Source organism: Mustela nigripes, chromosome 5 (genome assembly GCF_022355385.1).
Source record: "Mustela nigripes isolate SB6536 chromosome 5, MUSNIG.SB6536, whole genome shotgun sequence".
NCBI lineage: Eukaryota > Metazoa > Chordata > Mammalia > Carnivora > Mustelidae > Mustela > Mustela nigripes.
The window spans coordinates 25,419,066-25,444,579 of record NC_081561.1 but is presented as its reverse complement, the minus strand read 5'-3'; the positions used below and the strand labels follow the sequence as shown (position 1 = coordinate 25,444,579).

The following is a 25,514-nucleotide window of genomic DNA, read 5'->3' as shown; positions in this document are numbered from 1 at the left end:
AGCAGGCTCCCTGCTGAGCAAGGAGCCCGATGTGGGACTCGATCCCAGGACGCTGGGATCATGACCTGAGCCGAAGGCAGCTGCTTAACCAACTGAGCCACCCAGGCGTCCCTATAAAGACTCTTCTAATCTCAAATGCTATACTCCTGTCAACTGTGAAAGGTACAACTCAGATTTTATTTATTATTTTTTTAAACATTTTGTCAGCATTTGGGGGGGGTGGAGAAGATTTAGTTACTTCAGAGAGAGAGAAAGCAGGGGCAGAGGGAGAGAATCTCAAGCAGTCTCCCTGCTGAACTCAATCGTGGGGCTCCATCTCAGGACCCTGAGATGACCTGAGCCCAAATCAAGAGTCAGAAGCTTGGGACACCTGGGTGGCTCAGTCAGTTAAACGTCTGCCTTCAGCTCAGGTCATGATCCCAGGGTGCTGGGATCCAGACCTGCCTTCAGCTCCCTGCTCAGTGGGGAGCCTGCTGCTCCCCCTACTTGTGGGCTCTCTCTCTCTGACAAACTAATTAAATCTTAAAAAAAAAAAAAAAAAGAAGAAGTCTGGAGCTTACCCTACTGAGCCACCCAGGTGCCCCAGAACTCAGATTTTAAAGCATTATTCTTTTAAGAGGTGAGAAGGAATATTTCCTTCCTTCAGACTCAGTCTACTTTGGGAAGTTTGGGAACTGAAAATAAAATAAAACAAAACAAGAAAGAGATTTTTCAGGCTTTAAAGGTCAAGAAAAAATAAGTGGGGCAAAAACTGTTCTTAAGAGTTATCTCCAGGGGCCCCTGGGTGGCTCAGTGGGTTAAAGCCTCTGCCTTCCGCTCAGGTCATGATCCCAGGGATGTGGGATCGAGCCCCACATCCGGCTCTCTGCTAGGCGGGGAGCCTGCTTCCTCCGCTCTCTCTGCCTACTTGTGATCTCTGTCAAATAAATAAAATCTAAAAAAAAAAAAAAAAAAAAATTATAAAAAAAAAAAAAAAAGAGTGATCTCCAACCGCAGAAGCCGGTTATTCAAAACAACTAGGCATCTGTTAAGTCAATGGTTACTGCATAAATACTCTTAACTGAACCCAAAGACCGAAATCGGGATTGTTCTCAGAACGGAAGCGGCAGTCTTCACGCTGCCTGACAGAATGACCCGTGAGCCGACGGGGCTCCTCCAGAAGAGCTCCCGGGCGTCTACTTCAGCGACCCTCGACAAACGAGCTACGTGTTTCCAGTAAGGCTGAATTCCAGGTGTGAAAAACGTGTCTTCTGTACAGTGACCCAGGCAACACACCACCATTTCCTGAATACACCACAAAGAGCAGAGGAACAGCAAAAATAGGTGTCCAAGGATAATTACGGTTTCCAAAAAGCAAAATATTGAGGCAAAAAAAAGGGGGTGGGGTGGGGGTCGTACTGTGAAGGAAATGCAAAAAACTGCGAAGTAAAACCAGTTCAGACGGTGGACGCGCCCGGGTAAAAGATAAGGTGCGGGCGGCTCCCCGTTTCAAGACAGACAACATCACAAAAAGAGGGGCGGGATGAAGGAAGCGACCCCCCAGGACAGGGCCCCTGTCAGAGAGTCTGGGGCCGCGGCCGAGGCTTGCGCCCGCGGGGCACCAGCCCCCGAGCCCCTGCAGCCCCGGGCGCCCCCCGCGTCCAGGCCGCTCTCCAGACCCTCAGGTGCGTCCCCAGCGGCGGCCTAGCCTGGCCACAGAGCGCTCCCCTCCTCCACCCGGAGCCCGAACCGTTACTCACCGCGAGCAACAGGGGCGGCCCGGGGTGGGGAAGGCGGGCTGCAGAGGACCAGGGACCCGGAGGAGCGGCGGGGAGGAACCCGGGAGAAAGCTGCAACCGGACCAGGGCCCTCGGGCCCGTAACTTCCAAACCCGCTGAGGCACGACATCGACCAACGCGCATCTTGTCTCGAGGCACTTCCGGAAGCTCTCTAGGAACCCGGGAGGTCTGGAAGCTCTATGGTCGGCCGGCGCGGAGGGCTTCGGCTCGCCTGCGCCTGCGCCGTGCTGGGTCCGCGGGTGCGGGGGTGAGGGTCGGCGTAGGCTCGGGACCTGCGAACCCTTAGAGACCTGCCAGTTGCTTGAGGAATTCCTGCCCGCCACAGTCCATAGCCTTTGGGTTCCCCTTTGGCACCGAGTACAACTTACAGTGTCATGTTAAAAAAAATCATGGGGATTGAGTGTAAATGCCCCACGAATGTTTACAGGCGTTCAGCCCTTTCCTGGCTGGCTGAACCGAAATCTCCCAAAACCTGCTTCGCAGTTGAGCGTGTGAAATGCTCAGTTTGGGAGGGACGCTTCGCTAGTGGACTAGTTTTCACACCACAAAGAGGGAAACATCTACGTTCACACCTGCGTTCATTCTTTTGTTGCCTGAAGGAAGCGCGTCTCAGCAGCTTACTGGGGACTACGGCCAGGGAGACAGTGGTGCAGGCCGCTCCGAGGACTGCTCCCCAGCTGGTTCCCTGGCAGGGGATTTTGTGCAAACACCGGAAATTCTTGACTCTAAATTCTTGACTCACGATGTATAATCTGTTCGGTTGTAAAAGTTAAGATTGACTGATTTCCACAGAGACATAAATCTTAATGTACACGTCAGGAATTCCTCAAGCAACTGGCAGGTCTCCAGGACCCGAGCCTACGCCGACCTTAACGATGCATGATGCTTCTAGCATATTTGATTGTTCAAAACTAGCGCCCGCAGGCCTGTGCGTTACTGGTTTTCCCGTTCTTCCTGTTTGGGGATCTCCTTGAGGTCACTGGAGATGATCACAAGGCTGACAGTTCGTGCTGCAGTGTTAGTGCAGGCTTCGTATATCCGTTTAAAGTTTTAACTTTTCAGACTAAATAGGATTTGGTGGTGGGGATTGAAGAAGATGTCTTATTTGTGCTGTTTTGCGCCCCCTCCTCCATGTTTATTCCTTCACCACCTTTCCTAGCTTATTTTCTCAGATGCCCTTCCAATCTTCACCTTAATTTCCCCTCTTTATCTGTTCCTGCTGATAGCTGATGTGGGGAACAAAAGCAAAAGAAAAAAAATTAAACTTCCTTACAACTTATAGCCCATTGACAAGTGCCTGAGATGGGTAGAGTGACCCTCCTCTAGGAGCTTAGCTGCCACAATGTTAATACTTGGCTAGCAGCAAAAGACAGCTTTAGCTTGACATTAGCCTGACTTCTAGGAGCCTATAAAAAATCTTTTGGAAACTTCTTTCCTCTCTATCCCCTAAAATATATGTCAGCAATCATACCCCAAGCATAGGGGCCACTGATATACATCTGAAGGGTCTCATGACTAAGGATTTAGATAGACAGTAATGAATGACCTTCCCTAACAATAGCAAACACCTCCAGGTCCTGGAAACCTTATTCCAAAATTCCTCAGAGGGGCACCTGGGTGGCTCATTGGTAAAGGGTCTGCCTTTGGCTCAGGTCCTGCGTGATCCGGGGTCCTGGGATCAAGTTCCACTTGATCCCTGCCCAGCAGGGGAGTCTGCTTTTCCCCTTCCCCCAGCTAACGCTCTCTCTCTCTCTCTCACTCACTCTCTCTCTCTCTCTTTTAAATAAATAAATAAATAAATCTATCTTTTTAAAAAAAGATTTTTTAAAATTTAAAAAAATTTTTAATTAAAAAAATTTTTTTAAAGATTTTTAAATAAAATCTTTTAAAAAAATATTTTATTTATTTGACAGAGACAGTGAGAGAGGGAACACAAGCATGGGGAATGAGAGAGGTAGAAGCAGGTTTTCCACTGAGGAGAGAGCCCGAAGTGGGGCTCTATCCCAGGACCCTGGGATCATGACCTGAGCAGAAGGCAGATGCTTAATGACTGAGCCACCTAGCCGTCCCTCTAATAAATAAATAAAATCTTAAAAAACAAAACAAAACAAAATTCCTTAGAGACTTACGCTATCCCTAACCGGTTCCCTTCCAACTTGAAAGTATATAATGGGTCACTCCTCGGGACCTTATGACCTCATGACCAGAGACATTTCAAGAATTCTTTATTGACTCTTCATTCCCAAACCCCAACATTTTCACATCAATAGTGCTTCTATCTAGTTCCCAACCCAAACTCAAAAATATTTTGTTCACCCATCAGGACCAAATCTCAGTAGTTTTGATCTGCTTTTAGATTTTTAAATCCAGTCATTACAATGAAACAAATAACACTAAACACTGAGAAGTTACAGTGTTTCTAGACTCTCTCAAAACACTTATTTTTGCTCCTTATTTTATAATTCTTGCTTCCCAGATGGGATGGTAACTGGATGTAGCTGATAACAGATTAGAAATCTGCCCTCAGTTTCTTTTTTTTTTTTTTTCATTAAAAAAAATAATTAAAACAACAACAACAACAACAAAGTTATAGGGGCGCCTGGGTGGCTGCCTCTGCCTTTGGCTCAGGTCATGATCCCAGGGTCCTCGGGGAGCCTGCTTCCTCCTCTCTCTCTGCCTGCCTGCCTCTCTGCCTACTTGTGATCTCTGTCAAATAAATAAATAAAATCTTTGAAAAAAAAAAAACAAAGTTATACACATAGGTAGTTTAAAAGTAAAATAGCATGACCAAGGAAAGATTTCTCAAAAGGCACTAGTGATAACATATAAAATTGCTAAATTTGACTTCATCAAGATTTAAATCTGCTCAATAAAAAACACCTTTAAGAAAGTGAAAAGAGAAGCTACAGACTGGAAAATATATGGAATACATATTTCTGATTACAGGTATATAGAATATGTAAAGAACACTCACAATTCAATCATAAGAAGGTAAACTAACATAAGTAGGCAGAAGATGTGAGCACATACTTTCCAAAAGAAGATATTTGAATGGTCATTGATGGCCATAAAAAACACATGAAAAAGTATTCAATATCATATAAGGAAATATAACATTAAAATCACAATAAGACAATAAAACCACTACATATCCATTAGAATGACTAAAATTAAAATGACTGATGGTGCCCCTGGGTGGCTCCATCACCACTTTAATGGTGGCTCCATTAAAGCCTCTGCCTTCAGCTTGGGTCATGATCCCAGGGTCCTGGAATGGAGCCCCACATCTGGCATTCTGCTCAGTAGGGAGCCTGCTTCCTCCTCTCTCTCTCTGCCTGCCTCTCTGCCTACTTGTGATCTCTGTCAAATAGGTAAATAAAATCTTTTTAAAAAATAAATTAAATTAAGTTAAAATGACGGACAGCACCAAGTGCTGGTGAGTATATGAAGCAACAAGAACTCTTATTCACGGCTAGTGTGAATGTAAAATGGTATGCTAGTTTGAACAACTGGGAATTTTTTTTTTAAAGAGAATTTTCTTTTTAAAGATTTTATTTATTTATTTGACAGAGAGAGATCACAAGTAGACAGAGAGGCAGGCAGAGAGAGAGAGAGGGAAGCAGGCTCCCCGCTGAGCAGAGAGCCCGATGCGGGAATCGGGAATCGATCCCAGGACTCTGAGATCATGACCTGAGCCAAAGGCAGCGGCTTAACCCACTGAGCCACCCAGGTGCCCAAAGAGAATTTTCTTAAAGAGAATTTTTTTTTAAATAGAGTCCTGGGATCTTGACCTGAACTGAAGGCAGAGGCTTTAACCCACTGAGCCACCCAGATGCTCCCAATATATGCCATCTTGAGAGGCTTCCTTGATTTACCCAGACGAAATACAGAGTATAAAGTAAAAATCTTCAGAGCCAGCAGATTTCTCCTTTGAAAGTTTGCTCTTTTCCATGACCATAATCATCATTCTCAGTTCTAGTTCTCTCAGACCTAAATGACTGCAACCCTGAGATAGTCTTCATACCTCTAGTCCATCTCAGATATGGTCATAGATTCATGTTCCTTCAGTATCATTATCATTCCCCCAATCCCTGACCATGAGTGGCTCCTTATCTCTCACTAAAACAACTTTAAACTTCTTTGTCTTTTGTTTTTTTAAATTATATTTTGAAATATTTAAGTAACAAAATATGATAAAAATTAGAATCTACATGTATATGAAGTAAAAAAAAAAAAAAAAGCTGACATATGTACCCCCAAATGTCATTACTGAGAATGTTGGGAGACAATTCTTCAAGGAATTCTTCTGACCAATTTTCGTTTAGATTATCTTTTCAAAGTTGTAACTCCTTTTGGATCAGACCTACTTCCCGACCAGGATAATAAAGAGAATGCCTCATTCTAGGACAAGATTGGGCAATGACTGGGTTTTCTCAAGCTTGGGGTTCCTCTGCAGGATGCAAACCCAATGTGTGAGCAGCACCTGGGCCCTCCACGTCCCCCCTGTGGGCTGAACACAAGGGAAACACAAAGGGCCTGAGTTTGTGTCATTAAATAAAATCCTTTGTTTCTGTCACAGGAGTCTAGTGATTTCTACCAGGATCCATGAATCTGGCACATGAAATTGTTAGCTTGCAAATACTGCAGAGTTTCTACAATTCTTAACATGAGGGAATTACTGTTCAGGTTGGAGTCCATCCTTTTCTTTTAGGTTCACAAGCACAGCACATAATTACATATATATACACACATAGTTTTCTTCCAGGAAATATGGACTACGTTTTGTTCTGACACTTTTTTCCAATGATAATTTGTCATTTTAAATGCTGAGTAATGTTTTATTTTATTAAAAAAAAGATTTTACCTATTTGAGAGACAGTGAGAGTGCGAGAGAGCTTGAGCAGGGGGAGGAAGAGATGGAGAGGGAGAGTCAGGGAAAGGATCCTGACACAGGTCTCAATCCCAGGACCCCCAGGACCTCCAGGACCCCTGGTTCATGACTTGCGCCCAAGGCAAACAATTAACTGACTGAGCCACTCAGGCAACCTCTGAATGGTATAATATGATACAACATATGTAATTATTCCCCTATTTATAGATATGCAGATTTTTTCCTTTCTAACATTAGCAATCCTGTCCGTGTTTACTGCCCTGTAGAATGTCCCTGTCCCTACCCCATAATCACTGTAACATTTCCCCAGTACTCTGAAGTCAAGGATTTGTCTCACTCTTTCCTAATCATTTTAGATACTGGTCTGTTATTTGAATAACGTGTCTCTCTTCTCAGGATTTTATCAATCTACCTACTGCATTGTTTTATTATTTACTATTATTGCATTTGCTCTTTAAATAGAGTGTAAACTTCTTCATCTAATATTTATTCTGCGATCTCTCTTCCACTTCCATTATGTAGTGGCCTTTAAAATATGCAGACGTGTCATATATTTCAGACAGGAAAAAATGGTTTGTTTTGTCAATTAGCGAAATTTAGTCGATCTGATTCACTTTCCCCTTCCTTTTCTATTAACACTTTCCACTGAGATCTGTCCTTATTCATCCAAGTAACTACTGTTCAAGAGCCTACCTGCGCCAGGTGCCGAGTTCAGGGAGAGCGCTGAGATGCGCACCTGTACGAAGCTCACAATGACCACAACCATTTCCTTTCTATATGGTTTGTCTCCCAGTCCTCCACTTTACTCTTATGAGGGAGACAAAATAACTTCCCCTCTACCCTTCTGGGTTTTTGGCTGCGACCCCTCCCCCCCAACACCCAATAAAAAGGTTAACGAGAAAAACAGTTTAATGACAGGTGTACCTCCTGTACACATGGGGAGATCCTTGAATGGCCCAGGCCAGCACCTGAAATACAATGTCAGCCTATCAGCAAATGAAGATGTTTGAGTTTGGGGAGCCCCGCCGGCGGGCGCGGGGGTTGTCAGGTGAAGCACGGTAACGAACGAGGACGCTGTTGTGCACATTTGTTGTTACCGTCTCACCGACCAGGAGCTTCGGGAGTGTGCAGTCCTTCGTCTCTTCCCGGGCGGCACCGCTACAAATGGAGATTTTCCTTGCAAACGTAAATGTTTCTTAAAAGGGGTAACTGGGGGCGCCTGGGTGGCTCAGTGGGTTAAGCCGCTGCCTTCGGCTCAGGTCATGATCTCAGGGTCCTGGGATCGAGTCCCGCGTCGGGCTCTCTGCTCAGCGGGGAGCCTGCTTCCTCCTCTCTCTCTGCCTGCCTCTCTGCCTACTTGTGGTCTGTCTGTCAAATAAATTTTAAAAAAGGGGGGGAAGGTAACTTTTACATGGTTTTCAGAGCTCCTGTCCCGTTTGTTAAAAAACAAAACGAAACAAAACCACCAGCCCAAACTATCCTTACATCAAAGAGGCGCACTTGGGGCGGCATATTTTGCTCCCCTTCACGTTTGTTCCGGATGAGAGGTTGCGGGGCCCAGAGGCCTGTCCTTACAGTCACTCTCGGGCGTCCTGTGGACTCCTGGAGGTTTGCCCAGCCCCGCGGTGGAGGGGCTTGACGGGAGCCCTGCCCCCTGAGAGAACCTCCGGGGGCCCCCAAACCCGCCTCCCCCGCTTGCTCTTGGGGCTCCCGGCCTCTTTCAGGCGGGAACCCCATGTTTCGGGCTTCGCGGAAGACCGGACCCCTTGCCAGGCGCTCTCGCGACTGGAGGCACTTCCTGTTGCCGGTCGTTACTGGTTCCGGAGCAGCTGGCTGGGAGGGCGGGCGCCGGGTGGGAGAGAGGGAGAGAGGGGCTGGCGGTGAGTGCAGGGGCGGGGCGGGGGCGGTCTCCGTGGCTGGGCGGCCGCTGCGGCCAGGTGGGGGCGTGCGGAGGTGTGCGGGGAGCAGCGAGGGTGGAGGGCGGCCGTGGAGCACGCAGAGCGGCCACGACGCCGCGAAGCCGTGGAGATGGGATGCCCCTGAGCTGATGGACGCGGCTCTGAGCGCAGAGTGCGGGCCGGGACCCCGCGGTGGCGCCGGTTACCCGCAGGGCGCTCAGCCGGGGCGGGGCACGACACGCTTCTTCCAGGCTCCTGAGTCTCTTTGGGGGACACCACCCGGCGGGGTTCCTGGTGCCCGGCGGGGTCTCGTGCTGCGGGGCTGACCCGGGCTGGACCGGGGCTGGCCGCGGGCATGGCCCTCCCCAGGAGCGCCGACGGCCGGGAGTGCTGCTCACCGGTGCCTCGGTGTCTTTTCCATTCCTGTTCGCTCTGCGAACCCTCGACTGTAGGACGGGCTTGGAAGAACAGACGTCGTCTTTGTTGTTGTTGAACGCGTTTCCAGGCACCACCCTCAGCGCCTGGGAATCTGTATTTCTGCCCCTGAAATGATGCTGGAACAGTCAGCCTGGCCCTGGTTTCCTGCCCAGGTGTCTCGGGTGTACTAGTTGGAGTTAAAGAAGAACATACTCCACTGGGTGACTTCCTGTTAAATACTGACTCATGAGATCTCTTCAATATGTATGTGTCTCTGTGAGCACCTGTGTGGTTGGCTTCTTTAGGTTTTTGACCTCCTCCAACCCATGCCTGCCCATGGGTTTTTTTTCAGAGTCCACATACAACAGAGAGACCATGTAGTTTTTTTCGTTTGCTTGTGTTTTAAGTAATCTTTACAGCCAACGAGGGGTTGGAACTCACGACCCAGAGATGAAGATTTGCAGGCTCCTTTGAGACAGCCAGGCACCCCAAGAGAAATGTTATAGTATTTGTCTTTCTCTGACTGATTTGGCTTAGCATAAAGCACTCAAGTTCAGCCTCATTGTCACAAATGGCGAGATTTCATTTTTTAAAAAAGAGCTGAGTAACATTCCATTTCTTTATACGTGCATCCATCCACGGACACTTAGGTCGTTTCCTTGTCTTGGCTGTCATAAATAATGCTGCAGTGAACATGGGGGCACATATATCTTTACCAGTGTTTTTTTTTTTTTTTCCTTGAATAAATACCCCGAATAAAATTGCAGGATCGTATACTTCTATTTTTAGTTTTTTGAGGAACTTCATACAGATTTCCACAGTGGCACCACTTTACTTTCCCACCAGCAGTGCATGAGGGCTTCCTTTTCTTCACATCCTCGTCAACACTTGTTATTTCTTGTCTTTTTGATAATAGCTATTCTAACTGCTATCAGGGTATCTCCCTTTACAGTAACATAGGCTTATAAGGGCAGAGATCTTATCTCATTCTGCACTGTGTCCTCAGTACCTAGAATAGGGGCTTGGCACTAAAGGGGAAGAAAAAATTCTTCCTGTACCCTTTGTGGTCTCCCAGTTGGACTAAGAATTAAATTTAATGGAAACAGATTAACAGTAGAAAAGACCAGATGGAAGCCCAATAATGAACTCAAGACCTAAGGAAATGACCAAAGCAGGCAGTTTTTAAACTTTTCAGACAAAGAGATGATAAATCTGAGGATTTGGCAGGACAAAGAAAACAACTTTGTGAGCTTCAGTTAGTAAGGAATTCTAAACAGAACTTGGGCTGGGGTGGTAGATTAGTAAACAGTAACATGGGGTCTAAATTTCCTATCTCTGGTGATAAGGATGTCTCCTTACCTCCTGGTACTGGGAAGGTACCTTTCACATGGGAGATTAATTTCCTGCTTTCAGGGGGACACAAAGGAGGTCTCAGTGTCCTTGCACCATCTGTCTTAAGTAACTTTTATTTAAAATAATCAGTCTACCATCGTGGTCCATTTTGGAGCAGCCTGCCCTTGTCTCTGTAGCACATAGCATTGTGCTCAGTAAGAACTTGTTGAACAAATCGATAAGAAGAAATAGGGAAAAAGTCCTTGGTATTATAGAACTTAGTCTCACAGAATTAAAGTCGTTTGAGGGATGCCTGGATGGCTCAGTTAAGTGTCTGCCTTTGGCTCAGGTCATGATTCTTGGTCTTGGGATCTAGTCTTGCAACATCAGTTTCCTTGCTCAGGCCCCCTTGTTTGGCAGGGAGCCTGCTTCTCCTCTGCCTCCCACACCCCCCCTGCTTGTGTGCACTCTCTCTGACCAAAAAAAAGAAAAAGAAAAAAAAAGTGGTTTGAAACACAGAGAACTGGATGTACCCTGAGGTGAGACCTTGATTAGGCTGTCCAATAAATAGGAATATAATGTGATCTACCTATGTAAAGTTTTCTAATTGCCACATTAAAAAAGTAAAAAGACAGGTGAAACTAATTTTAATAGCATATTTTATTTAAACTAGTATATCCAAAATATTAACATCTAATCAGTATAAAAATGAAATATCTTATATTCATATTTTATACTAAATCTTTAAAAGTGGATTTTTTTCTAGTTATTGTAAATTTCAATTCAGTTTTCATTGAAAATACTTAATTATTGAGATTATACAAAATTTAAAATGTTAAAAGTAAGCTCACATACCCAAATTACACCAAACATAAAGGTTTTCCAATAACTGAATTATGTTTTAAAATTTAATTAAAATTAAATGAAATAAAATATGTAGTTTCTTATGGGGCACCTGGGTGGCTCAGTGGGTTAAGCCTCTGCCTTTGGTTCAGGTCATGATCTCAGGGTCCTGGGATCGAGCCCCACATCTGGCTCTCTGCTCAGTGAGGAGCCTGCTTCCCCCTCTCTGTCAAATAAATAAAAATCTTAAAAAAAAATAGTAGTTTCTTAGTTGCAAAGCCATATATACCTGATGACTACTGTACTGGACAGTGCAAATCTTGATCAAAAAGTCTCTGTTCATGGTTGGGTCGGGGCAAAGGAGTGGGTAGCACCACAAGTATGGGGGGCGGGGGGAAGAGGAAAGTCTTAAAAAATGCAGTGTAAGCTCATCTGAGAGCTTACGGACGGGGGGCCCCAAGAGCAACTCTGGTCTTCAATAGTGAGGTGTGGCTTCCTAAAGCAGACGGATTCTTCAGCATGATTATCATTTAGAGCTTAGGTACTCTGGGAATCATTTTTTGCGGTAGGAGAAGGGTCTAGCAGTGCTGGTTATAAGCACCATCTCTATATAGACTCTTACTGCATATGGTGAGGAACAGTTACGGAAATCAGATTATTTTCCTACAGACCAGTTCTCAACTAGGAGTGATTCTGGCCCTCAAGGGGGCACTTACTCTCCCATTTAAAAAATGCTTGTCACAAGTAGGAGGTGTGGTAGCATCCAGAGGCTGGAAGCTGGGAATACCCCTAAATGCCCTGCCCTGCAGGGGACAGGGCACTCAAAGAAATGTCTGGCTAAAAATGTTAACAGAAGCAAGATGGAGAAACCTTGCTTTATATGATTTGAGGAAGAAAGACTGAGCAAGCTGATCCTTCATAACCTCAACATGACTCACTTGTGGGGTCAGTCAGGGGAGAACAGCTTGTTTTGTTGATGTCAAGATTTCTACTTGTGTTTTCACTGTTAATGGACTTTTTGGTTGTAAACAAATAATGTCATGCTCAGGATGAGAATGACCTGTTGGATAAAGATAGATACGCGCTGTGCTCATAAGATTCAGTGTACCTTGGGATAAGGAGCTCATCTGTTCTCCTTTGTATGGCTTGTATCCTGTGATCTAGGCTCAAGTATGATTGATGCCATTATTAGATTGTTACTCTCTTCTCTCTCCCTATCACCATCTCGATTTATCTTTGTTCTTTTCCCTGTATCCTTGTTCATTTTATTTTCTCCCTTTCCCTGATCTTATTCACCAATGCCGACAAATACCTCCTATAGCCCCCCCTCCCCCAGCACTTACTGTTTTCTCCCTTCAGAGCTGTTAGCTCCTCATTCAGAATCACCACTTCACCAGCATCCCCATCTGTGTCTAAGAGACGGGCCCCGTACACCCTTTAGGTGCCTCTTACAATCACAGCTGCACTAGTTCACAAAACTTCAAACTACAACTTCTTGCCTCCTTCAAAACAAAACAAAGCCAAACCCTAATCTTTCCAAAAAGATGGAAGGAGCAACGCATATGCTTCTGACACAACTGTTTGAGAAACTGGGTTCTTCTAGAGCGGGTGCTGTGTGCTGAGGAAGGCTCTCTGCTAGACCCACGCGGCTGTAGCTGCCGTGTCTACCGTATTGCAGCTTCTCTTCTGGTAATCGTGGCTGTTTGAGCGCCCTCCCCAAGTCTTTCCTTTGGGCTTCTACACACTTACAGGACACCACCTGCCGCTTTTGGTACCAGCAACAACTCAGATCTTTAACCTCATGCCTCCTTGCCTGTACCTGCTTTTATCCCAGGTTTCTCTCGCCTGCAGCACTCCAGGCTGTGTCTGGCCCCATATATTTCTGTTCCTGCCTCTGTTATCAGATGGTGGACACCGTGGTGGCAATTTGGAATCAACACCAAACCTAAAAAAGGGTAGCACGGTCTGTCTCAGTGCTCCAAACTAATCTTCACTAGCCTTTGAAGGTATACAACTTGAAGACTAGAACAGTATTCAAAACTATCTGAGTAGAATGTTCTAGCATATAGAGGGTAAAGGAAAATCAGTAGGTCATGTCTTTATCAATCTTAGGAAACCTAATCTTTTGGGAGCCAAAATGATCTTTCTTACCATTGCAGAAGCATCTCTAAATTTAAGAAGGGATCATATCATAAATAGGAGCTTTTCTTTTACAGAGACTATGAACAGCTTCTATGCTTCTCAGCAAGACAAAAAGTAAAGGGGGAAACGCTATCACTCAGCACTGAGCTTTATTTTTAAAATAAGGATGTTTCTAATATTAAAGATTTAATACTTTTGTCTTCATGACCATTAAAAAATCTTTTGTTTCAAATGCTTTGAAATATGGCTCAGATAATTATAAGTCATAAAAACAAGTAGGAGTATGAAACTTGATGTTTTAAAATTTTCTACCAGTTGATCTAGACATTCAGAATAAACTTACATTTTCTTTTAAAGCAGCATTACATTCAAAATATGTAAAAGTTCAGTTTATGGTGTTGGTTCTCAAGAAGTTATTTAAGATTCATCTTCCAATAGTAGTAAAGACAGAGAAATGACTGTGGTGGTTTAACTCCTCGGGCAGAAGCAAGTGTGTGTAATTCTTGTTCTCAGGAAGAGATTAGATCCCTTCCTGCTTGTTCTGGGGATGGCTGTTCCTAGAACCAGTGATTCACGGTTCCATGGTGGTGTACATTTGAATGTGCTGGGCCTCTGCTCACAATTTATGTCATTTTATAGTATTTTCAAACTAGGGATGTAAAACTGTTGCAAGTATATGAACTGCTAATACATTTCCAAGCCAAACAAAAAAATTGGATTGTTTATTAAACTCCTGAGAATCTCAGTTTCTTATCAGCATAGGTATCTGATGGGATGCTACTTTGTAAAGGTAGTTACACTCTTGTTTTAGAGATGAGGTAGTAACTTAAGCTTTCAATTTAGATTATTTGGTTATTATATTTACTTTAATAATCTTCAGTCATTCAGTTATAATACACTCCTTTTTTAAGGCTGGAAAAGTGCCATAAAGTTATTATTAAGTCCTTTTTTAGAGTGTATTTTATCTCCTGTTGCTACTACAGTCTCCTTAGGCTTCTCTTTTACTACCTTCCTGAACTCAGAATCACACAATATGTAAGCTGGAAGACATGTTACTGGTGATTGGTTAGACAGCAGCGTCCTTTAGAACTCTCTGCAATGATAAAAATGATCTGTGTCTGTGCTGTCCAGTTTAGTAGCTGCTACCTGCTTGTGATAAGGAACAGAATTCTCTACTTTGAGTGAATTTAATTTTAAATTTGCCCCACAGCCATGTGTGGGCACTGGCTACCAAACTGGACAGTGCAGTTTTGGACGAATCCCTCCCCATGTCTCTCAGTTTACAGGGACCTGAGACTCAGAAAAGGAGTGATTTATCCTCATTACGGTCATCTCCCTTCCCAGCAGCTTCTATGCATCACTCACTGCTTTCCTTTCCACTTGAATGTTTTCCTTACTCTGCTTCTTTTCTGATGGTTTCCTCTTTTTTAGCATTGGCAAACAAATTCCACAAAACGATTACACGCCCTGTGTTAGGCTATTGTATCAGTAGTGATGGGAAACAAATATATAGTACTGTTTGAGAAGCAGCTTTAACTTAATACAACAGACCTCTACTGTGTCTTCGACAGGGGGAAATGAGGGCAGAGGAAAATGCGAATGCTTTGCCTAATGTCATACACAGAATAGTCAAGTAAAAAAGAAAACTGAGAAGCAGAATTCACTATCTTTCAACCAAGAAACATTGTTATTTTGGGCTGCAAGTGAGCAGTCTTGTCAACAGACAAGGGTTTCTGAAATAACTTTAAATGCTTCCTAAGAAACTGAACTAATTTAGAAAGAAAAGGAAATCTTCTCAGATAGATTCTCTGGTGCCAGAGAAATGTTCCATGATGACTGAAGCTTTGCCTGCATTCAGGATACTCAGTCCCTAAGGCAGATTCTCTGGTAACTAAGGAGACCTGAGTAGCTAAAGAATTTCTGTTACTTCACCATCTTAGTAGAGCTTATGTGCTGTATGAATTCTTTGATGTCTGATCAGGGCTGAACTTACACGGAAGGGCCTCCCACACTCATCACATTCATAGGGTTTTTCACCTGTGTGGATTCTCTGATGCTGAATAAGACCTGTGCGCCCACTAAAATCTTTCCCACATTCTTCACATTTATAGGGTTTCACTCCAGTGTGCACTCTGTGGTGTCCAATGAGATGGGAGCGTTGAATGAAGGCTTTTCCACATTCATCGCATTTGTAGGGCTTTTCTCCAGTGTGAGTCCTTCTGTGCTTACTAAGGTCTGAGCTGTGACTGAAACTTTTCCCACAGTCCTCACATGCATAGCGTCTTCTTTCCCTCTGCTGCCACTCTAATCTGCCCTCACTTTCAGTAGCATTTCTGGATTCAGGATGTTGAGAAATGTCTTTGTTAAGTCTGTCATTTATCTTCCCAAGGAATTCTGTGTCCTTGGGCATATCTTCCTTCTGGGACAATGCTTGATTCTTAGTTTTGGTTTGATCACCTGTAACAAAGAGTACACAAACATGTCCTAGTCTAGGTTTGAGAAGCAAAGCCTATGAAAGAACGAACACATAAATGTTATAAATGTGTTATAAAAAACAAAGTCACATATAATGCACAAACTAGATATTTGGCACCGTCAAAACATATATGACAATGTAAGGAAGAGATTAAGAGGCAGTGGGGAAGAGAGCAGCGGAATACGTTCTTGGGAGCTGATTAAGAAGAGAGGAAAAGGCAGTGATGTGGATCCCAATGATGTGGATTACCTGGCAACCCTGTGCAAAGGCAGAGTGAGTGGTAAATGGGGACTGGAGATGTGCTGAGGAGAATTAAGAGGAGCAGACGGGGATCGAGGAACAGAGCTGGGAAGGGAGGTAAGTTTGGGAGAAACATGTAGGGGCCTGAAACACAGGTGCTTAAGTGCTAGTAAAATTCAGTAAAAGTGGAGGACAGTGGGATTAGGGATCTGAGAGGAATGCAGTGAATAAGAACCATCAAAGGAGGGGAATGTGTGAAGGATAATAATTAAAAGCAGACTTAAGAGCATGTAGGTCAAGATAAATCCAGGAAGATTAGTAGGAAGTGACAATGGATGGTCTGGTGTATGTGCTGGGTTGAATCCTTTTTTCTGAAACTATCATCTCTTGCTGTCAGATCCTAGCACTGTGGTTCTCAAACTTGACTGTGCATCAGAATCACCTTGGATGACTTATTAAAACAGATGCCATGCTTCCTGACCCCAGAACTTACGATTTGATAAAGCTGGAGTAGAGCTTAAGAATTTGCATTTCTAACAAGTTTCCTGGTGTGACAGATACTAATAGTCCAGGAACCACACTTTTGAGAACCACTCTCCTAGGTATTATTCAAGGTCCATCTCAAATGCTCTGTCCTCCAGAAGTCTTCCCTAATATCACAAATTGGACGTGTTCTCTCCTTCTTCCTGCTCCCCATGTCCTTAACCCCAAGCTTAGTACAGAACAGCACACAATAGCAAGTACTCAATATTTGCTGAGATGAATTTTATCAGACAATACAATAGCTCTTTTGATGATTTGGAGGGAATGGAAAGTGTCACCTATTTGGTCATGCTGTGACCACCATCTCAACAAACCTAGGAATCTTCACTGTGACAGTCATTTTATTACGATTTTCAGTGGTTGGTCACCTGGCATGACAGAAGCAGTGCCTGAGCTGGGGGAGGAACACTGGCTCACATGGCTGAGTGCCATTCTATGAAGTCTGCTCTGCACTGTCATCACCATGTCCCCTTGCTCCCAGTCTTTCTCAAATTGGTTCTTCCTTAATGATCATTTTTTAAAAAAAAGATTTTATTTATTTATTTGACAGAGGGAGACACAGAGAGAGAGGGAACACAAGCAGGGGAAGTAGGAGAGGGAGAAGCAGGCTTCCTGCCAAGCAGGGAGCCTGATGCAAGGCTTGATCCCAGGATTCTGGGATCACAACCTAAGCCAAAGGCAGATGCTTAATGACTGAGCCACCCAGGTATCCCCTTTTTTCTTTTTTAAGTCAGGCAGTAGACTTTCTGGAAGTTTGGATATTTCCTCTTAGATGATATTGTTCTGGAACCTAAATGCCGTATTATCTTTGGCTAGAAATGACAGGACTAAGTTAGAGCCAGGAGGTCTAAATTCCAGCGTTGGAATTGTCTGATAACTGCTTAAATTTTGGCAGATGACTGCTGTTTTGGTTTCCTTATCACCTCTGTGCCCTCTTTTCCTATAGTTTGATTAGATGAGGGAATGTATAGTAAAGCATTTATGAAAGTATAATGTGTGACAGAAGTATTGCTGAGTTAGTAGGGTAATAGTGATCAAGCAAATCATGGTAATCAGAGACACCCTCATACCATTAAGAAAAGTATTCTCAAACATCAGCATATCGGTTGGCTCAACTGCTTCTTTTATGTACAGCTGTCACCACTGGTTGGCTTTCCTGTGGCTTAATGATGAAGATGAATATTAAAAAAAAAAAAAAAAAGACACAAATCTGAGTGGTCAGTCCACCATCTTCAGTGTGATCTACTAGTCCTCAGGATGAGTCTCTTCTACCATGATTTCAGGAGAAATCTAGAGAAAAATCTCACCAGGACTTCAAGAGGCTTTTTTTTTTTAAACAGAGTTGGTTTTTCTTGGTCAGCAACTGAAATGGTAACTCTTAGATCTGTAATTGAACAATGTACAGAATAATATTGTATGGAAAGTGTCAAATGGGAAGTTTTCTCATCTTAAGGATCTATAGTCTATTTCTGGGTCAACTGGAATTTCAGAGCCTTGTTTATGTATCTCTTCCAAGTGCCAGGTAATCTCAGGCCAGCACGATTCTAAGAGACCTTCTTTCAAAGATTTACTTATGTGAGAGAGAGAGTGAGAGTGAGGGCATCGGTGGGAGGAGGGGCAGAGGTAGAATCTCAAGCAGACTCCCCACTAAGTATTGAGCCCGATGTCATGACCCCGAGTTCATGTCTTGAGTCAAAATCAAGAGTCAGATGCTTAACTGACTGAGCCACCCAGGTGCACCAAGAGACCTTTGTTTAGAACAGACAAAGTGAAAAATATTTGGATCTAACATCTTCTGCCAGGGCTGTCCTTCCAATGTTATTTTGGCATATATAATACTAAGAGTCCTTATCAGCGAGAATTTGAGAGAAGTCCAGGTCCACAAAGATCATCTGTATGCACTTGCTTGACAATCTAGGGGAGCAAGGACAAGGTTAAATGCTGAGTGAAATGAAACTGGAATGGAGTTAAGGAGACTGTCATTTATTTGCTAATGGAGAGACAGTGTTGTGGGTTACCTAGTTCCCTTTGAAATACTTTAAAATGTGCTACAAAGAACTTCTAGATACTCAGCTCTCCGAGTTCTTTTGTCATCTACAAATGTAGTTTTCTATTAAGTGATTATTGCTATTGTAATTCCCAGTTATGTTTATGGAGAAGAGTCCTATTATCCTAGCCAAAAACTAATACAAATAATAATACCTTGTTGGTATGGATACAATAGCTTTTTTTAAAAAGATTTTATTTATTTATTTGACAGAGCAAGAAAGCACAAGCAAGAGGAGCAGCAGAGGGAAAGGGAGAATCAGGCTTCCCGCTGAGCAGGGAGCCTGATGTGGGGCTTGATCCCAGAACTCTGGGATCATGACCTGAGCCCAAGTCAGATGCTTAACCAACTGAGCCACCCAGGAGCCCCACAATAATTTTTTTTTAAACAAAAAATAAAAGTCTATTTAACAATAAATTTATATTTTGAAAAACAGTGACTTTTTGGTACATTATCCTGATGGCTTTTAATAATTGTTCTGGACCGGTAGGCAGGAACCTCAGGTTCTGACTGTACTCTCAGCGTTGCCTCTTACTTTTTGGAAACCTAGACACGTCACAAGCACCGTGGGTATATTTCATCAACTGTAAAATGAGGATTTGAACTGGACATCACATGCTTTTAATAAAGTTGAGAGATACGTCCTGAAATGTGTTGTGATTTCTGCAGTTTGTTTTTGTATTGTTTTGGTGGGTTTTGTTTTTTGCTTATCTGTTATTTTGGTGGGGGGGTATGATGGTGGTGGTGGTGGTGACACAGGTAAAAACTGTGTATGGCCCTTGGTGCTTGCACCTTAGGAAAAAGTCCTATTCGCACTGTTAAGTGTAGACAGAAGGGATTCCCTAAAAATTCTCAGGCCTCACAGGATAGCTAGATTTCATGAAGCACCCTTCAGTAGATTAGATTAAGAAAAGACCACTCCTATTTTTCCTTGCAAAGTTACTTTAATAGCCGCATATGTGTAAACCTCTACAATTTTAGGTATAAGAACTGTGTATTTTTCTGAATTTGTAACACAAAATAGTGGAGCTTGTCTAGAAATATCTATTAAAAAAAAAGGAAAGTCCATCTAGACCTTAAAAGTTTTGCACCGACTATCTATTAGTCATAATCCTGTATTCTCCATAGAATTTAGCATATTGATATCTTTAAATATTATTGTGACCTGTTTTATGACTGACTGCTTGTCTTGTCTCCTTCCAAAGGCAGGGAGAGAAATTTCTTACAATATGCCTGCTCACAAAGAAAAGGTGAAGAGGTTACTAAAGCTTATTCAAATAGCCTGCGTCTTTTAGCTTCTACCTTCTGAAACTATTCTTGACTACCACTAACGAAATGCCAAAATCAGTAACCGATTGCTTCTCAGTTCTGATCCTGTGTGCCACTGGTAGCAGGGACTATAGCTGGCTGCAGCTCCTGGTGTCTTCAGTGACACCACCCTCTTCTGCTTCTCACGTCTCTGATAGTCCCTGATCTGTCTTTTTTATAGAATCGTCTTCCTCCACTCAAACTTCAAATGGTGGCATGCCTTCAAAATGTGCACGTGCCTCTCTTCACTTTATACATTCTTGGTCAACTTCGTCTGTAGCCATGTCTTCTATCACCTACCCAGGGATGATTCCCAAATTTCTTATCTCCTCCCACATCTTTCTCCTACATCTAGAACCTTATTTTATTTTTTTTAAAGATTTTATTTATTTATTTGACAGAGACACAGTGAGAGGGAACACAAGCAGGGGGAGCGGGCGAGGGAGAAGCAGGCTTCTGGCAGAGCAGGGAGCCTGATGTGTGGGACTCAATCCCAGGACCTTGGGATCGTGACCCGAAGGCAGACGCCCCTAGAACCATATTTTAAACTGCACTGCCCATTGGATGGATGCTTGAGATACAGCAAATTCACATGTATAAAAACTGAACCCACTTACGTTTTCACACATTAAGATACTCCCACTTTATGGGGCACCTAGATGGCTCAGTCATTAAGCGCCTGCCTTCGGCTCAAGTCATGATCCCAGGCTCCTGGGATCAAGCCCCACATTGGGCTCCCTGCTCTGCGGGAAGCCTGCTTCTCCCTCTCCCACTCCGCCTGCCTGTGTTCTCTGTGCCGTTCTCTGTGTAAAAAAGAAAACAAAACAAAACCAGAAAAAACTTAAAAAAAAAAAAAAACACCAAACAACACAACTAACTAAAAAGTAAGTAAATAAATAAAATAATATAACAGACCTCCGTCTGTTTCAGCAACCTTCACCACTGGCATTTGGTTTTTCCCTTCCACAAAATTCTCTTTATCAAAATCAACTCAGAGCAACTACTGTTCTTAGTGTTAAGCTTTCATCCCCACCTATCCCCTGGGATGTTCTCCCTTCCTAGCCCCCACCCGTCTGACCATCTCAGCTCAAGCAAACCTACTCTGTGACACTTCTGTGGGCCTGCCACAGGGATAGCTGTCTTTTTTTGTGTTTGTGTGGGATCATAGCACAACTGCTCACTTCTGTTTTTTGAAGAAGTCATTCCTTTGTATTCCTGACATCTAACATGGTGCCTAGCATGTAGCTGCTGCTCAACAAATGTTTAATAAAAGAAGAATGAATAGAACAGGGGGTCTAAACCTCACCTCAAAAGGTAACCAGTAACCAACACTATGCTTTAAAGCATGAAAAGACTCCTTTAAATTATACATAATTGAATGCCATCTTTCCAAGTATGAACTACAAATATCTTAAAATCATTTATCAGATTAGACAAATCACATGGCAGGGAACCTAGAGAATGAGGGAACCGTACTGGTAAAATTTAAAATAGTGAGAATGGATTGTGTAATAGGCCAGGCGAAGCAGTATGGACACAAGAGCCTGCAGAGAAAGGACAGGGAGCACTGAAAAAAGCAGTGTTTGGGCAAACTGGAATTTAAAATTTGTTTACTTTTTACTGAAGCCTGGGAATACACTAGACATCTGGTTTTCAATTAGTGAACTGATTACTGGGTGGTGAAGCAAACCACAACCCAAACCCAGTCAACGTAACATGGAGAAATAAAAAGCCTACTATACTAGTTCTTGCTCCCTCTTCCCTATTTCTTTCAGTGTGAGCTTGTATTAAGGACTGAATTGTGCTCTGTATCTCCCCACCCCTCGCCCATTTATGTTGTAGCTCTAACCTTCAATGTGATTGCATTTGGAAAAGGGGTTTTTAAGAAGTAATTAAGAATAAATGAGGTTATAAGAGTGGGGCCCTTACCCAATAGGATTGGCATCCTTACATAAGAGGAAGAGATCCCAAGAGTATGTGTGCACAGCAAAAATACCATGTGAAGACACAGCAAGTCTGTGAGTCAAGGAGAGAAGCCTCACCAGAAACCAAGGCGACTAATACCTTGATCTTGGACTTTCCAGCCTCCACAACTGTGAGAAAATAAATTTTTGTTGTGGCTTGTGGCACTTTTGTTGTGGCTTGTGTTAGTCTGTTCTGACAGCCCTAACAGACTAATACAGGGTGTCATATGAATTTAAAAATGTAAATTTAAGAGAATTTAGAACTAGACGCATCAGATATCAACAAATAGAAATGTAAGGTATCATTAACTACAGTATTTAAATCCCAACCCCCATCCATTAAGCTAAAAAGCAGCTTTTAAGTCTAATGAAAAACTAAAATATAATTCTTTCCATGATAAGGCAAGAGTAGGTAAGGGAATAAAATCTTCTACAGTGAGGTGGAGAATAAGCAAGAAAACTTGAAAAGGAGAACATCACAGTGAGAAAGCTCCTCTCTAACACAAGGAATCGTATCTTCCCTCACACACATAAACTCCTGCTCCTTACCATTCCTCTGGGGCTCACCAGATTCCTGCTCCTGATGAATCTTCTTGGCATGGAGCTGAGCAGTCAGTGAGTCATGGGGCCTTCCCAAGGGGGTCAACTTGTCCAAAAGTGTGTCCTGTCTTTCTGAATTGGCTGGGACCTGGGGAACAATGAAGTATGACTGGGTTTGTAAGGTAGATTTTCTGAAAGAACTTAAAGAACTTAAGAGAAAAGCTCAAAAGAAGCATTTACCAGGGACCAGGAACACAAATGGGAAAAATTCTCATTCAATTGCAAATGGCAATAATGACTACAAAAAAGAAGAGGCGGCAATTAATCTCGACACTTCAGGCCACTGGAGAGTGAAATTCAGTGTCTTCTCACAATGATCGGCAGAGGTTCAGGATCACAGCCTTGAGACTTGGTAAGAACCTTAAAAATTACCTCGCCCAACCTCCACCACCCCCTCCAAGTGGGGGTATTTCTTCTCCAACTGCATGCTATAGCCACAAGCACAGTGTGCTTACTGGGCGCCTGAAATGTGGTTGGTACGAATGGAAACAGGCAGAGCATAAAATATACACTGAATTTTTAAAACAATGCTAAAAAGGAATGTAAAATATCTCATTATTCATACTGATTACATGATTACTTTGCGTTAAATAAAATAACAAAATATATTTAATCTCATTTTCTGAAATGTGGCTACTAGAAAATTTAACTCCGCATATGGCTCCCATTGTGTTTCTTTCGGACAGCGCTGTTCTGCGATATCCTTGACATCTACTTGAACTCGCCCTGACTATTCCCATGGAAAGGGAGGGTTTTTTTGTTTGTTTGTTTTTACACCAGGTAGCCCATTTTTTAGTAGCTATGAATGCTGGAGAATTCTTTGCTTTCCTGTTACCTACTCGCCCTCCTGTAACTCCTCACGGACCCCAGCCCTGCACCGGACTCTGCGTCGTTTCCCGCGACCGTCCTCAACCACGCTCCAGTGATCTGACCCCGGCGACCGGCGCCCTCCCTACGCCTTGTTCTCCCCTAGGCCGACCCGTGAAGTACCCCCGAGTGTCCTGTCACCGGCTCCGTGCCGGCCCGGTGCGCGCGCCCTGAGCGTCCCCTGCCCACCTGCTTCCGCGGCTCGTCCAGCTCCCGCTCCAGGTCCTCCAGCACCGTCACGGCCTCCTCGCCCGTCCTCGGGTGGTGCGCCTGCACCCAGGCCTGCAGGTCCCCGGGAAGGATGCTCAGGAACTGCTCCAGCACCAGCAGGTCTAAAATCTGCTCCTTGGTGTGGCACTCGGGCCGCAGCCACTGGCGGCAGAGCTCCCAGAGCTGGGTGAGGGCTTCCCGGGGCCCGGGCGCGTCGCGGTAGCAGAGCTTCCTGAAGTGCTGCCGGAAGACTTCCCTCCTGTGAGGGGTGCAGTGTGAGGCGCAGTCCTGTCCGCCGCGACGGTCTTCGGCCTTCACTACTGGCAGTCCTCGTCCGGCGGGTGCCGGGGCTGCGGCCATCGTGCGCTGCGTCGGAGATTAACCCTGCCCCGCGCGACCCCAAGGAGAACCTCTCGGAACCGCGTCACAGAACGCCGTTGCGGCGGAGAAAGGACGAAAGCTGCCGTGAGCACACACGCGCTGATGGGCACCGGGGCGCGCAGGCCGACTAGCTCTGCGCTCTGACTGAAAGTGCCCGCTGCCGACGCGACTCCCGGTTCTCTCTGGGTCGGGGAGCGGCCGGCGCCCGTCAGCACTCCAGGAAGCCCGAGGGTCACCGCTTTGTGAGGAGAAACGCCTCAGCTTTGCGAGGAGGCTCGCGGACTCCACGCCCGAGAGGCGCAGGCTCGGCGTTCCGCGGCTGTGGGGACGGTCCACTCGCGGAGGGCCGACCCTCGACCACCCCCGCAGAAGCGGCGGACGCCAGACGGATGCGCCCGCGGCAACAGCCACCTCTCGGCGGCCGGGAACAAAGGCTGGACTCCAGCCGACCAAGGGGCGCCCCGCCGCGGGCCCCGGGCACTTCCGGCCGCTCTAGGATACCTCGCCTCGGTGGCCCCGCCCGTGGAGGACCACGTGTGTAAGCGGTTGTTCGCGGGCCCGCAGGCGTATCCTCTTTGTTCTTTTTCAAAACTTTTCCCCTCTCAAGAATTTTTTGGGTTTACTTATTAGATACGTAGTATGAAAAAGTAATGGATTCACACAGTTCAACATTTAAAAAGAGTAAGTGTCCTCCAGCATCTACTTTTGACAGCCCGACTTTTTCCGGGACGCGTACCGTTCCGTACACGGGTCAGGCAGGTACCTATCCCCCTCGCCTTCCTCCTGCACAAAAGGTAGCATTTCTGCGCCTTGCTTGCTTCCTCCTAGTAACTAATATTGGAGATTGTGCATAAAGGGTTTCCTCGATCTGCCCTTTTTAATCAATTGCACAGTATTCATTGTGTGGGCCATCATCCATTAATGGTTACCCCACTGGTGGTCAGGCGGGTTGTTTCCCATCTTCTTTTTGAAACGCTGCTGGAGTAAATTACTGTAAACATAAATCTTTCTCATGCCTAAGGGTATTTACATAGTATATATTCCTAGAAATAGAATTACTAGAGTACGGAGTAGGGACATTTGTACTTTTGTTAGTGCTATATTATCAATCAGAAACCCTAAGAGAGATGCTCTGTTTACCTATACTTGTCAACACAATGTCATAGATATTTTGATGTTTGCCAATATGATGGGTTAGAAATGCTTAATTTTTTTCTCCCTCTTTCCCTTTCTTACACAAATATTGATTATTCACCTGCTACACCAGGCACTGTTCTGGAAGCTGGAGCTACAGGTTAAAGGAAAATAATACCTTTGAATTAAGGGGAATTTGTAATTTAGTGTGTGTGCTTCAGTGTATGAGGTAGGTAGGCAGGCAATAAACAAGAAAAATATATAGTATATTAGATGGTGCATGTTAGTGCCAAGGAGAAAATAAAGGAAACACGAAGTTTGGAGTGAGAATGAAGTAATGCAATTTTAAATGGGTGGTCATGGAGGACCTCACTAATATACTTACATTAAAGCAAGGACTGAGGGAGATGAGTGAGTGTATAATCAGGGGTAAAGCTGTTTCA

At 44.4% G+C, this 25,514-nt stretch overlaps 2 protein-coding genes and 1 long non-coding RNA gene across 7 annotated transcripts in view; all 3 read right to left on the bottom strand.

Moving 5' to 3' along the window:
* The window catches only part of ZKSCAN8 (zinc finger with KRAB and SCAN domains 8), a 20,692-nt gene extending 18,762 nt beyond the window's left edge, over nt 1-1,930 (bottom strand). For both annotated transcript variants that reach the window (XR_009404371.1, XM_059399636.1), the window contains exon 1: nt 1,740-1,930. The gene's annotated coding sequence lies outside the window, so the exon portion shown is untranslated. The remainder of the gene's footprint in view (nt 1-1,739) is intronic.
* Nucleotides 1,931-7,560: 5,630 nt separating this feature from the next.
* On the bottom strand, nt 7,561-10,100 carry LOC132017723 (uncharacterized). The gene is made up of 2 exons (XR_009404384.1): nt 8,155-10,100; nt 7,561-8,037 (listed from the first exon to the last, which is right to left on the bottom strand). It is a non-coding gene; the product is annotated as an uncharacterized LOC132017723 (long non-coding RNA).
* A 4,865-nt stretch (nt 10,101-14,965) lies between these two features.
* On the bottom strand, nt 14,966-24,674 carry ZSCAN16 (zinc finger and SCAN domain containing 16). 4 transcript variants are annotated; one of them, XM_059399663.1, is made up of 3 exons: nt 23,536-24,674; nt 22,429-22,567; nt 14,966-15,758 (listed from the first exon to the last, which is right to left on the bottom strand). In XM_059399663.1, exons 1-3 carry the CDS (start codon nt 23,914-23,916, stop codon nt 15,238-15,240), a joined length of 1,041 nt encoding a protein of 346 aa, XP_059255646.1. In that variant the 5' UTR covers nt 23,917-24,674; the 3' UTR covers nt 14,966-15,237. The 4 variants fall into 4 exon arrangements, with proteins under 4 accessions (XP_059255646.1, XP_059255648.1, XP_059255649.1 ...); XM_059399665.1 differs by lacking the exon at nt 14,966-15,758 and adding an exon at nt 15,765-17,722 and having other exon boundaries at nt 23,536-24,666; XM_059399666.1 differs by lacking the exon at nt 14,966-15,758 and adding an exon at nt 17,783-18,474 and having other exon boundaries at nt 23,536-24,664.
* Between the last annotated feature and the right edge of the window lie 840 nt (nt 24,675-25,514).